The sequence below is a fragment of the Corvus brachyrhynchos genome, unplaced genomic scaffold (assembly GCF_000691975.1).
Source record: "Corvus brachyrhynchos isolate BGI_N302 unplaced genomic scaffold, ASM69197v1 scaffold26, whole genome shotgun sequence".
NCBI classification, from domain to species: Eukaryota; Metazoa; Chordata; class Aves; order Passeriformes; family Corvidae; genus Corvus; species Corvus brachyrhynchos.
In genome coordinates this window covers 6,541,265-6,554,645 of record NW_008239324.1, presented here as the reverse complement: position 1 = coordinate 6,554,645, position 13,381 = coordinate 6,541,265, and the positions used below count along the sequence as shown (strand labels likewise).

General features: G+C 47.0%; 2 protein-coding genes across 3 annotated transcripts in view; one reads left to right on the top strand and one right to left on the bottom strand.

The window, feature by feature from the left end:
* The window catches only part of HSF4 (heat shock transcription factor 4), a 32,679-nt gene extending 28,884 nt beyond the window's left edge, over positions 1–3,795 (bottom strand). For both annotated transcript variants that reach the window (XM_017740871.1, XM_017740872.1), the window contains exons 1-2: positions 3,564–3,795; positions 2,720–2,828 (exon numbers count right to left, since the gene is read on the bottom strand). In XM_017740871.1, the coding sequence (XP_017596360.1) occupies positions 2,720–2,828; positions 3,564–3,580 (126 nt within the window). In that variant the 5' untranslated portion in view covers positions 3,581–3,795. The remainder of the gene's footprint in view (positions 1–2,719; positions 2,829–3,563) is intronic.
* On the top strand, positions 465–11,298 carry TRADD (TNFRSF1A associated via death domain). The gene is made up of 4 exons (XM_008638767.2): positions 465–1,125; positions 3,802–4,079; positions 5,746–5,923; positions 6,841–11,298. The coding sequence occupies exons 1-4, from the start codon at positions 984–986 to the stop codon at positions 7,146–7,148; spliced, it is 906 nt and encodes a 301-aa protein (XP_008636989.1). The 5' UTR covers positions 465–983; the 3' UTR covers positions 7,149–11,298.
* Positions 11,299–13,381: the final 2,083 nt, after the last annotated feature.

The following is a 13,381-nucleotide window of genomic DNA, read 5'->3' as shown; positions in this document are numbered from 1 at the left end:
TGACGGGAATTGAGCAGCAGCGGCCTGACGCCTGCCAGAAGTCGGCAAAAAAGGCAATAACCATGATCACAAACGTGACTTACCGTCCGGGGCTGATTTTTTAAAGCACCCCACAGCGGTTTGACCGCGGAGCGGGGACTGGGATGGGGCAGCGCTCACTGGACGGGAAGATTCACCCGCTGGGTTAACGCTGCAGAGGCACAAGAACAAAGGGCATAAACAAAGCAGAGGGATACTCCTGAGCCATAGAATCACAGAATGGTTTGGGTTGGAAGGGACCTTTCCAAGGCCATCTAGTCCAACTCTTCTGTGGTGACCAGGGACATCTTCAACTAGATCAGGTCGCTCAGAGCCCTGTCCAACTTGGCCTTGAATATTTTCAGGGACGAGGCATCCACCACCTCTCTGTGCCAGTGCCTCACCACCCTCACTGTAAAAAATGTCTTCCTTATATGTAATCTAAATCTACTCTCTTTTAGTTTAAAACCATTACCCTTGTCCTGTGTAGAGTGTCCTGTTACAAGAGCTCTGGGCCCTGAGAACAACCAGGGGACCAGGAACTTGAGGAGAACATCTCTGGCTGCAATAGGGCTTCAGTCCATGGGAACGTGCCAGAGCCAGCACTGCTGGGTGCTCCGTGGAGCACCTCAATCGTTTCACATTTTGCCAGCTTGGTTGGTCAGTCAGAGGCACAAGGACTGAAACTCTGCTTCAGAGTATCTTTGGACTATAAAATGAGTGGACTCCAGTGGAAAATGAAAGCAAAGCTTTGTGAGCTGCTGTCTTTGGGATACCGTGTCCTGCTGTGCTGTGCTTTACAGAGTAACAGTAAACCCCTCAAAGGTTACACTTGCTTTAGCGACATCAGCACTCCTCTAAGAAATAAGGGTAAATCCCTATCAGTGCTGTAGCACTCCCCTGGCATCAGGCCATTTCCCCTATGGTCTCTGAGCTTGCCTGTGTGATTTTGTAGGGTGCTGAAGATGGCAGGCAGCCCCACTCCTTGGATTGGCAGTGCTTATCTCTTTCTCCAATCGACGTGCAAGTCCATCGCTCTGCCGTCCCTCTACGAGAGCTCCCAGAAGAAGCCTTGTGTGTTCAAGGCCCTGAAGCTGGCATTAGCAGGTACCCATCCTCTCTGGTATCTTGGTGTGCAGTGCCATGCCTTCCTTTAATCTCACATTCCTGGGTAAGGAAAGTTCATGCTCACTCTGTTTAGGAAAGGCAATAAAGTGGAGCAAGCTCAGCAGAAGTTCACCAAGGAGAGGCTGAGGGAGTTGGACCTGTTGAGCCTGGAGAGGAGAAGGTTTCAGGGGACCTACCAACAGCCTTCTGATACCTGTGGGGAGGGAGAGATGGAGCCACCACTGTTCATAGTGGTGCTTGGGGAATGAGAGGCAACAGGCACAAATTGAAATGAGGGGTAGACACCAGATATAAGGACAAATATTTTCCCCATGAAGACAGTCAGGCAGTTACCCAAAGGGACTGTGTATTCTCCGTCCTCAAGGGCTTTCAAAATGGGACTGGATAAAGCCCTAAGCAACTGGTTCTGACCTCTGAGCTGACCCTGCTTTGCATGGGAGGTTGGGCTAGACACTGCCTGGGCTTTCGTCCAACTTGAACTATCCTATGAATTATCCAACTTTATTAATGTTTGTTTAAATCCATTTATATAAGAGGGGAAAAGATTGCAATTGCTATGAAAGAAGATTTAATTGCTGTCTTTATACCACCATAGAAACATGATTTCTGCTTTGAGAAGGTGGTTTTAAAATCAAGTGATAGCCAGTATGAATTAATTTCTGACATAAACAGACTCACATTAGCTTGAGGTGTATGTAACCCTATTTACATCAAAAAAGGACTTGAGATGCAAATAGCCATAAAACTGTGTTTCTCCATCCACCCTTGCACCAAGCACACTGCGGGATAATAGTGATTTGAAGAGTTTATCACACTTACCTAGAAAGACTCGTGGTGTTTTTTACCTGTCACATGGCTGAGACTGTATTGTTTAATTGGGCTTGTCTAACTGTTCTGCAGTTTCTTCTGGAAATCATGCCAAGTCAGTTTATCCAATACAGGCCTGCTCGTCTTGCAGCTCCATCCAAATATGGGAAACAGGAAGCAGGCAGCCTAACACAATTTTCCCATTAGGCTTGCTTTATGGCTGCTTTGTGGCACTGGAATGTGAATCTGCTCACACATTTAAAGGAAAGCTCACAAAACTGAGATCCTACCATGCTTATTCAGACCTGAAAAGGACATGAAATATGAAGCTGTCTGAGGTTTCATGCAGAAATTCCTGCAAAGTCCTGTCTTTTGAGGGTGCTTTACAACTGTCGTGTACACTATTCATAAAGGTTTCCATGTCTCTGCAGCTTTCCCTCCCCAGCCCTCTTGCCCTATTATGGAAATTTTGTTTAATAAGCACTCATAAAAAGCAAAGCATGAAGGAAGTGATGAAAAGACATTCCTGGTCATCCACAGTGAATTAAAATGTCTTTTCTAGGTGCCTAAACCCATGTGTCAGTTACACATCTGGTCCAAACTAGACCAGATGCAAACAGGACTTAGTAAATATGTAAAGCCACTGTTAGATGCTGTACTTTTAAATGCCAGATCACTTGTCCTGCTTAATGTGGAGCACACAAGTCTGCCTTGCCTTGGGACAATGGGATTGTCCTCCGTGCCATGACATGTGGTTTAGAAATACCTGATGTAGTGCCAGTGTGAGCTGGTGCCTCCACACAGCCCTGTGCAATGACAGCCCGTGAGGTTCAGTCAGGTCTGGAAGCAGTACAGCAGCCTCCCGTGGGCCCCTGCTGCAAAAAAAGAGAAAAACACATACTTTGAACTGTCATCATCAGCATATAAAATCCTGTGGAGACAAGGATAGTGAGCACAGATAATAAAAATTAAATTTTGCTGGGAGAAGGAAGAATGAAGTCCTGGGAATTTCTGTTTCCACATCCCTCGTGCTCCTCCTACACTAATGTTAGAGGGTACATCCCTGGCTTCTCCTGGCTTAGGTTTTACCATGAATTAATTCTCTGTGCAAAATAACAAGTCAAGGCCCAGCCTCAAGCAGCTTAATCCCTGTGGGTGGATCCGTCATTTGCTGTTTGTGAGATGTGTTAAAGGCTCAGAGAGACAAAAGTTACCTCTAGGCATGGGCTAGAGAGGAAACACTGGGTCTCTTTCCAGGACCTTCATCACTGCATAAAACTCCAGTCACAAGGACTGAAGGCTGACTGAGCACTGAGCTGAACTGAGCTATCATCTATAAACTGTGGGGTATGCTCAGGAACCACAGTCACGGGACCCCAGGGTCCTTGGCCACACCGGGGAACACAAAACAACCAATGGGAAATGAGACTGACCAGGGGCAGGGAAACCCCCTGTCTCCCCCCCAGGGCCCATCTCCCAGGGCTCCAGGGCAGGGGAGGGACCCCAACAATAAACTTCGCTGTGCTACCAGTTTGTCATAACCATCTCTGCCCTGGAAATGGAACTTCAAATCTAAAACTTGCCCTAATAAGCAGTGTTGATATAATTACCTGGGATGTAGTTCCATGCATCTTCAGCTGGACGCCATACTTCATGGAGATCAGTGGTGGCAGGGCAGCGTAAACTTAATCCTTCCCTCTTGGTTTTACATACAGGTTTTCCATCCCAGAGGACTTATCACAAAGAGAATTCAAAAGCTACTCCATTGTAGGCTTGTTGTGGATGGGCGTGGGTCTGGGTGGGCTGGCTCATGCCTGGATTGTGACTGTGCTCACTTCTCCCTGCCAGACTCCACAGGCAGCGTGAATGGTGTGGACATGCTCAAAGTGCACTGCAGCCACCCACACCTGATAGTCCAGCTCAGGTTCTGCAAGCAGGAGAACTGCCGCCGCTTCCTGCGGAGTTACCGGGAAGGAGTGCTCCAGAAGTCCCTCCAGAGTCACCTCCAGCTCTCCTTGGCCACGACCACGGTGCCTCTCGAAGTGGAGCTGAAGGCTGGCAGTGAGCACCTTGACAGGATGCTGAAGGATGAGGATCATTGCCTGGAATGCATCTACAGAGAAAAGGTGAGTGGGAGAGGGAGGGAGGCTGGGCAGCAATGAGGAGGGGTGGCACAGGGCTTGCAAAGGTGGGTGCAAATCTTGTTCTGATGCAGCATGTTGGATTAACAAACTTCTCTGTCTTTCAGCTCTTAACTAATGCAGAGAAATAGCTCTGCCCTTTCTGAGAAAAGAGCTGTGCACTTTTCTGGAAGGGCAATAGAGTTACCTAAAGCAGCCTACAAAGGTCCTGCTAACTGACTTCTGTGTATAACCGCTAGCATGGCTGTTATCCCCACTAAGACAAGGAGTTCTGCATGGCACCTGAGGGCACAAGTGTGCCTCAATACAGCTGTGGGGCAGGCAGAGAGGACAGTCCTGGGTGGAACCATCACTGCTCTGCACCTCCCTCCCCTGCCTCACACAGCACCTCCTCCCAGAGTGGCAAAGGTAACGGCAGCTGGAAATGAGCAATGGGAGTGTAAACTCTGCACATCACACCAGCAACTTGTGTCAGAGTGGGGACACACAGCATCTGCTGCCAGCAGGAGTAGGCTGCCCTTCTGAAGGCAAAGTCTCTCTCTTTCCTCTAACATCTGGCTCACTGCACATTTTGTCACTGGCACTCTAATCCTGTTTGCAAGAACAGTGAGATCTTGTCATCTCACTACAAGGCACTTGACATGATTAACCTCACTGACGTGTTCCCCTCCTCTTTTTTTTTTTCCATCTGGAACTTTAGCTCTAGTTCCTCTAAATGGTCCTGAGAAACAGGCACTCACTCTCTACTCAGGAACATGAGTCACAAGAGCATGTTTTGCCAGGTTGCTATTCCGTAAGTGCAGAGAATGAGACTCAAACCTTTCATCCCCAAACCAAACAACATGTGATATCACATACTCTGTGAACTGTGGCTTGCTGCTCCCTCCATGTGCTGAACTAGCTGACTGGACAAAAGAAAGGGGCTTATTCTCAGTTCCCCAAAAGTGACTCAGTCTGACCCCTGCCTAACAGTGCAACAGGCAGAAAGATGGCACTGGGGCACAGCCGTCATCTGCTGAGAGCAGTGCAGGGTACCTGCTGTAAGTGAGCTAAACCAGAGTTTAGCTCTGACTGAGGCACAGCACTGCCAGGTTTGACTCTTCCCATGTGCTTTGCCTTCTTTACTCCTTTTCTCATTACCTGCTTTTTGGACGTCAGACTAATTTTCTCTTGGCTAGTGAAAAAAACTGGCTTGGTGAGGACCCAGGAACAACAAACCTTAGGGAGCAGAGGGGCAGAGAGAGAGAGAACGTGGGTAACAGGAGCTGCCTGCTTGGGTGGCCATGAGCTGTTCAGGTCACCCTGTTCTGTGAGTCTGACCCTCCTATGGAATTGGGAGAAGCCTTGCTGCCTGCAGGGCACCCTAATTCTTGCTGAGGGCTGCTGGAAATGAACATGGGCTAGTAGCAGTTTTGTGCAACTTGTAAGCACTCGCTGCTACAGTTGAGAAACCCAGGAGGGAGAGATTGTCTATTTCATATCACATTACAGATTCAAATCCACACATTTACAGCCAGAGCTCCAACAGACCATCTCATTTGGCTGGTTGACAGCTCATGCTATATCTCATTGCTCGTCTCTTGACACCAGCATCTACAGCTCTGCAAGGTGGTGGCCCTGGCAGGAGTCACTGATGCTGTTTGTGTTACAGCCTGACCGCCTGCCGGATGAGGAGATCACGGAGCTGGAGGAATGCCTCAAGAGCCTGATGCTTCACCAGAGCACCAACAACAATGTGGCTGGAAAAGACTGCTCATCTCTGCCTTATTCTCCTCAAGGCAGCTCCCTTCCCCCACAAGTCACCTTCATCTTTCAGGGACAACAGTTTGGTGAGTAGCTAGAACTGATCAACAGAGCCCTTGGTCTGCCTCACAGCCCATGAGGGAGAATTATCATGACTACCTATTGGGGTCTACCTCAGATAAACCAAGGATTTCCCAGCATCCCATAAGGAAGGAATTGCAGTAGTGCAAAGATACTGCCGTGGTTCTTCAGATCAGGCCTCAACCTGTTTTCTTTTCTGGAGTGGCACAGAACCAGATGTTTCAGAGTCTGTGTTCCTTCCAGGTTCCTCACATTTTAAAATTAATACTGGAAGGAAGAATATAGAGTATTTTTCTCTTCTTCCATGTCACTTAGTTGAGGTGAGTTAATAGTGTAGATTGGATCAGACTGGGGAAGTTACTGTGGGCACCCTCAGCCCTACTTTCAGACAGGACTGATTTGTCCAGCCTCCCTCAGTTCACCAGCTGGCTTTGGGGTCTGTCTCTACAGAGAGCTTTCAGACAGTCTCACGTAGCAATATCAGCTTGAGATTAGCTAGATAATTTCTGAGCTTGCTTAAGCTGTGTACAGTCTTCAGTGCTGAACAGCTGAGGAGAGAGCTCCTGTCAGCATTTCAGTATGTTGAAGATGCCTAGATAGGAAACGGGACTTTGTCAGAAAGGCCTTACCAAGTTGCCTTTGAAAGGCTAAAACAAATGAAGAGGGTGTCCATCAGAAAAAAAAAAAAGCTCTGGCAAACCACAGGACAGTTCTGAGGGAGAAGAAAAGAAAACAGGCCTTCCCAAGCTTGCAGGGTAGGGGCAAGCCCAGATGCTTTGTTGTTGTGGGAGGATTTCTGTAAGGGAACAGGGGAGCTCAGACTCCCTGCTCCACAGAATATTGACCAAACCTTGAACTGGCCCAAGCTGCATCACATCAGCCATGAAAATTCTATGTCTTACCTGGCCTTTGCCCCTTTCAGACAACAGAACAATCACACCAGATGACCACCAGAAGTTTGCCAAGTCCGTGTCCAAGAAGTGGAAGCAAGTGGGTCGCTCTCTGCAGAAATCCTGCCGGGCCCTGCGTGACCCTGTCATCGACAACCTGGCCCTGGAGTATGACCGAGAGGGACTCTATGAACAAGCCTATCAGATGCTCCTCAGGTTCATCCAGTCCGAGGGCAAGAAGGCCACAATAGCGCGGCTGATCGCAGCCCTGGAAGAAAACGGTCTCATCAGCTTGGCAGAGGAGCTCCTGGGCCTCTATTCCAATGAGGACTGCTCCTAGAGCTCAAAGGACAGTGCCATTGCTAAGGGCTTTCCTGCTTTAGCTACTGTATGAAACTGCTGCCAGTGTCTGGGATTGTAAAGTCCTGAATATCACCACAGGTTTCCATCTAGGTGGGAATGCTCAGGGGAGAGGTTCTGTGTTGGCAGAAGCCAGCTTGGACCTCTGACTTTCCTTATTTCATCGTGTTTCCAGAAATAGAGCACTACCTTCCTGTGAACTGGTGAGAGGCTTTCACCCTGACTTCCTTCAGGACTGAGGGAAGGGAAGGTAACTTCCTTCAGGACTGTGACAGGGAAGCAGCCAGACAGAAAGCCCTAGGGAAGAATGAGGGAGAGGAGAAAAGCAAGCAAGGTTTCTCATAGAATTTCTCTGGGAAGCAGACAGTGCCAGTGCTTCTCAGGCTGTGTCCAGGGCCATCACCTGGAGAGCTGCAATGTGTTTTTATACTGAAAACATTTTTGCCCTCAGCCATGACATTAAGTAAAGACAAAAGGAAAAGTAAGGAAAAGTCAATTTTACATTATTTTCTTCTTTGTTTGAAGAACGAAGAACTTCTATGGCAAGAGTATCTGTTCCACCCTGCTCTATTGTAGCTCCTTCCCACCTCTCACCACCCGAAGGTTTTCCTTCTACCAGGGACAGCCATAATCTTCCACAGGGTAGAAGATTGCTGCTGTCGAACAAGTGGCAGGCAGTGAACAATCAATATGGACAAACTCAAATTCAGACAATGATTGTCAACTTTTTCTCATCTGTGGTAGACAGTAATATGTTAATTAGTTATTGCCTGCCAGCCTGAGGGAGCCTGCAGCTATGAAAAGCAAAACACAGTGCTGGAAGGAAAACACTCTCCTCATCAGCAAGTTACCTGTGGAGCATGGATTGGAACTGCTGCCCTCAGGTGCATTGCAGCATCAAATGCCATCCTGAGCCCACAGAGCTGAGCAATCACCTGACCCAGCTGGCTGCTGGTGCCTTCACTCACTTCCCAACCACCCACCCTCAGCCTGCTGGGCCCCTGGAGGGGACAACTCACACTGCTGTGTCCCACAGGTGGCAGGATCTACAGAGAGCCTTTCCCTGGAGCTGCTGTCACCGTGTGACAATCGAGCATCAGCTGCCACCGTGCCTGGATTTACCTGCACTGATTTTTAGGGTGAAAATGGTTTAAGAGACAAATCTCCCAAACCCCAAGGTTGACTCCTGCTTTCAGTTCCAGTGGAAGAAGCTGAGTGTCCCCTGGTATGGCTGATGCAGACTGCAACAGAGCAGCTGCACCTTTGCTGTAACAATGCACAGAGCAACAAGTGTCTGGCATGACATGGGTCCCATGAAGCACAACAGCAGCTCCGTTACCTTTGACATATTTCCAGTGTTTTCCTGATAGGTTTTTACGAACCTCTTTCCATTAATTCTATCCTTTTTTGCCCTTCCCATTTGTGGGAATAGCCAGTGGGCCATGGAAATGATTTCAGATGCAGAGGGTGGCTCTGGCCACACACACCAAGTTTGTGTGCACATGCAAATACCGGGCTGCTGGCAGTCATGGTAGGAACAACTTTGAGCCAGGGCCAGATGGCCTTTTAAACCACAACTCACATCCTACTCCTTCCTGGAGTCAAAGCTGTAATTCAGTAAGGAGGAACACAACCCTGGATTCAGGTGTGGGCTCAAATCCGAGCTCCTGGGGCTGGAAATGTTTCCTTCTTCTGCTGGAACACCTGCTGTGAGCATCAGTCATTGGAGACCTGGATGGGCAGGATTTAGATGGCCAGCTTTGACCCAGCTGGGATCCATGTGCCTCAGATGAGCTGAGTACCACATCCTTAGTGTAAGCCAGAGGATCATGACTCATTTCATGGAGATTTTGAATCCCCTAGGTTACATACAGAGCCAGGAAAGGAAAGGAAGGGGGTTAAAGATGAGGAGAAGGTTTTCAGGGTGTGAGTGAATCTGCTTCCATCTTCCACTTGGCTCCCAAGGAAGCAGGACTTCATGCAGGCCCCGTCTCTGCAAAGACTGTGGCTCCATCACCTTTTATTAAGCCATTTGATATCAGTGCCATTGCAGTCTCATCTCCTCCTCCAGTAGTACCAGTGCTCTTCCCAAAATGAAGCAATTACCTCTCTGACTGTTTTGCTTTTAGGACTGGCACAGTGGTGCTGATCTTAGCTAATTTAGGTTGCTGTGGAACCATACCTCAAAGCATTTAGCTTTCCTGATAGATCCCAGCTGGGGAACTCTGCTTGGCAGAAACCCACCTGACAAATCATATTTTAAAAAATTAAAAAATCAGAAACTTGAAAATTACTTTAAGAGCAAGAGAGTTTGCTCTATATTTTGCAGAAAATACTTTTTTAAGAAAACAAGGTCATATGCATAGCCTGCTGTCTCATTTGTAATGAATATTTCTAAGCCCTCAGACCAGCTATTCATGTGCACAACTTGCACATACAGTTATAAGGCAGCCACTGAGTAGTGAGAATTACTAGTTTTTGTAGCAGCTGTTAATGCTCAAAATGAGAAAGTCTTATTATTCAGCATCTACTTCAAGTCCAGAAAACTTTTTTGCTGCTATTACTCTTTTACAGAGGATTAACCATGAATGCTTTCTTCTGAATGCAAGCGTTGTGCATTTTCTTTCTGCCAGCAATTGGCATGTGTATTTCTTCTTACTCACATATTCCCTGTCAGAAGTGCCATTAAGTGCTGGAGCCCCTGGCAACCTTTCTGGAATATCATAATCTTTAACAGCATTCACAGGTGCCTTCACTGCAGAGGCTTGAAGGAAAAGGGTTTTTCAGTGATATTCCATGGTGAAATTGTCTTGAGCCCATGGCATGGTTTAGGACATAGCAGTGGCTGTTTCATACCTCCTTTTCCATGACCAGACATCATCATGGTGGGAGATAAGCCATGGGCAGTGCTGCTGCTGGAGAATTTGGCCTTATCCCAGTAACTGCTCTTCTCAATATACTGAGATATATATCTGTGAAAAAAATATTTTCAGGTGTGGTGGTGGTGTTTCAGAATCAAACACAATATTCAAAGCAAATAAAGGTGCTAATCAGTTGCATATAAAATCTAAAATAGAAAAAATATAAAACAAACAGAAATCAGGCCAAATTGTGCTTACAGGAAGAGATCCAAGAGGGCACTTTTTTTGTGGTACAGATTGTTTTTGTAGCTCTAACCATGTTTCAGATTTGAAGGAGTCTCCTTCAGTCTGCCAGAAGGAATAAAAGATCCATCCAAAGGAGAATTCAAATGATTTGTTTTGGCATAGCTGAGCTACAGTGTTCAAACAGATGATAACAAAGAGGAGAGTGAAGTTAAAATGCTCACCAGCTACACTTTGACATAAGGCATCTGACAGAAGTAAACCTGACAGGATACCCTGACACAAAATTGTCTCAAAGGAAAATATCTGTTAGTTTTGCCATTCATTTCAAAGCCAGGTTCAGCATTGAGGAGTTGTCCTGCTGCCTGGGTCATTGTCTCCCTTCCCAAAGGAACCACACCCTGCCAGCTGCCCACAGACTCCGAAACCAGAAGTGAGCATGGACAGAATGAGGAGCCTCAAATTCACTTAAATTGCTGACTTAGTTTATCTGAAAATTCTGGTGTTGCCATGAACCTCTGGTATTGTACTCCTTAAACCATAGAGATACGAATGGGAGTCAAGAGGGTTTCTTGAGTCTAACCCACATATTGGAGTGTATGCATGACACTGGTGCTTTACACTGGACAGGGGTCTGGCCATGTGCCTTTTGTATGGAGATGGACTCAAACAGTGAAGCAATTAAAGGCCTAGAGTCCATTTCTTTTTTCTTCTTCTCTGGATTGAATTTTAAACCCACTGAAGGGATCTGGCTGTACATCTCTAATAGGAACCTGTATGAGATGTGTGGTTAATGTGTCTTAGTTTTCAGTGGAAAAATCCCTTGCTAACCTTCTAATTCCAAATTCCCATGATATTCAGCATCAGATCTGGATCAGCCACCTATAGCTATGGACTGCAATGCCAGGCATACCTGGGGCTAGGACATTCAGCCTCCAAGGAATTGTCTTTTATAGAAAAAGCACTTTGGTATATATATTTTTTCCCCATTCTTTTTTATAAATAAACATATACTTTTGATGAAAACTGCCTCAGAGACTTTCATTGAACACTTAACTGCAGTAGTAAGAACAGGGGTCACTGAAGTTCTGGCCACATTGATGATCACCAGCTCCAGAGCTGGATGCATAACAAAGTCACACATTTCTACTGACATGCCAAGCTTGGTGCCCCACCTGCAAGAGAACAGCTCTGATTACAAAACCAAGCCAAGCCTCCGTGTTTGTTCAGTTTCCAGTTAGTGCTTTGACGAGCCTTTTTCAGCCAGCATGGCCAAAACAGGAGGTTTGTCCCACCCCTGGCACCTGGAGGAGTTCACTGTGTTTCTTTCAGTGCTGTTGGATATCTGGGACTCCTCTGAGGCCACAGCACCACTGTAATCCCAAGTGCCTTGCTACCAGTGAGCTCTCCCACAAGGCTGCCCCGTAGGTAGAAGCCAAGGAGCTGAGACATAAAATCTCCAGCAGCTTTGCACAAGAAGCCCCTGGCTGACCCAGCAGCTGAATCCGGGGACATTCCTTTTGCCATGAACTTGAGCAGAGATGTATTTTACCCTGAATCTCATAAATCTCAAACACTGTTTGAAAATCCTAAGATCAGCCCTTCTTTATCTACAACAAAGCTGTATTCCCAACTGCATGGCCTGCAGGAACACAGTGAGGGGAGCAGGGCTCTGCCCTACAGCAGCTGCAAGGATACACCACCCTGGGCTCAACAGGGCTGACCTACTGAGGAGGGTCAGTGAGATCACTGACCCAATGTTGTAAAACAGAGTGACAACCCAGGATGGACCACGGGCACCTTTGCTGGCAGTGAGAATAAACCAGCCATGGATCAGTGCCCAGGGAACAAGGTCCAGGGAGACAACCACCAAGTAGAAGCATCCACCTCCAAGCTCCCTGGGTAACTGTCCAAGCCACAGCAGCTACAAAGGCACCGCACATCAATGAAAGCCTCTGTTTTCACTCTCACCCCTTGGGAGCAAGCAAAAAGGGTGGCAGGTCCCAAAACCTGGGTGAGGGATCATGGTGGAAATAACTGCTGTGAGTTCCTGGTAGTTTCAGGGAGCAGTCCCCCTCCCTCCACAGCCAGCGCCTCTGAAAGGCAGACAGGAGCCTGGTCTTTGCCTCCTTACAGAGCAGGGGTGAAAAGGAGCCTGGGGCTGCTGCTGCAGAAGAAAAGAACAGAGGTACCTTGGGCTGGCAAAGGGAAAGCTGAAGCCAAGTAACATCTATGGCTGAAGTTTCTGATCAGCTCTGCTGTTTAGCAGTTTTGCGCTGTGGTTCAGGCATCTGCCACTCATGAGGAAAGGACTTTCCCTGAGTGCAGCGTCTGAGGGTGACCCATCAGGAACCCACTCTTCATGAGACAGTGTGTTCAGTAAAGCACAACACCTGAGCTGAAATCAAAATTATATCAAAAAAAGCTCAGATGCTTACAAAAAGGGATTTTACAGTATGTTTTTAAAAGAGGTGTTCATGAAAACAACAGAGTAGATCAAAACCTGCTTTTATGACAAGTAAATGAAAAACTTTGCTCCCTAAAGTGGCCGCGGTCTGGGCACTCTCCAGACATTTGGCCTCTGTTAGAGGAATAAGGGCCATTGTTTACACTGCAGAGACAAAGAAACAGCCACAGGGATGGGAAGGGCTATGGCTGCGCTCAGCTGGCAGATCAGTAATGATAGCAATTTAGATTTGACTTCAAATAAAAATTGTTTTGAAGTATTTCAAATTAAATTAAAAAAAAAAAAGTGATTTGGGTTTTTTTTTTTGTTACAGGTTTTGGAAAAGACCCTTGAATCTGTCTTCAGCCTCCGCACTGTTCGGCTCACACTTCCTCCCATCATTTCCCTACCAGAAAAAAAAGAAATCCACCCCCAAGTGGATTTAACTTCTGAGCTGAACCCAGCCTCAGTTTTTCAATTTGACTCTTTGCAGAGGTAAATACTCACTAGGGAATTAAAAGAAAAAAGCCAAAGCGTAGAAGGAAAAGGAAAAGAAACTCAGAAAAATTACATTTCCTATTGAAAAAAATGTATTGGGGCGGGGGGGAGGGAGAAAAAAGAAGCCTTTTCGCAGAATTGGTGGCAGTCCCCAGCCTGGCTGTG

Coding starts and splice junctions, on each gene's coding strand:
- TRADD (XM_008638767.2), top strand. CDS start 984: ATGGCAGGCAGCCCCACTCCTTGGATTGGCAGTGCTTATCTCTTTCTC. Junction 4,080..5,745: donor AATGCATCTACAGAGAAAAG/GTGAGTGGGAGA, acceptor TTTGTGTTACAG/CCTGACCGCCTGCCGGATGA. Junction 5,924..6,840: donor CTTTCAGGGACAACAGTTTG/GTGAGTAGCTAG, acceptor TGCCCCTTTCAG/ACAACAGAACAATCACACCA.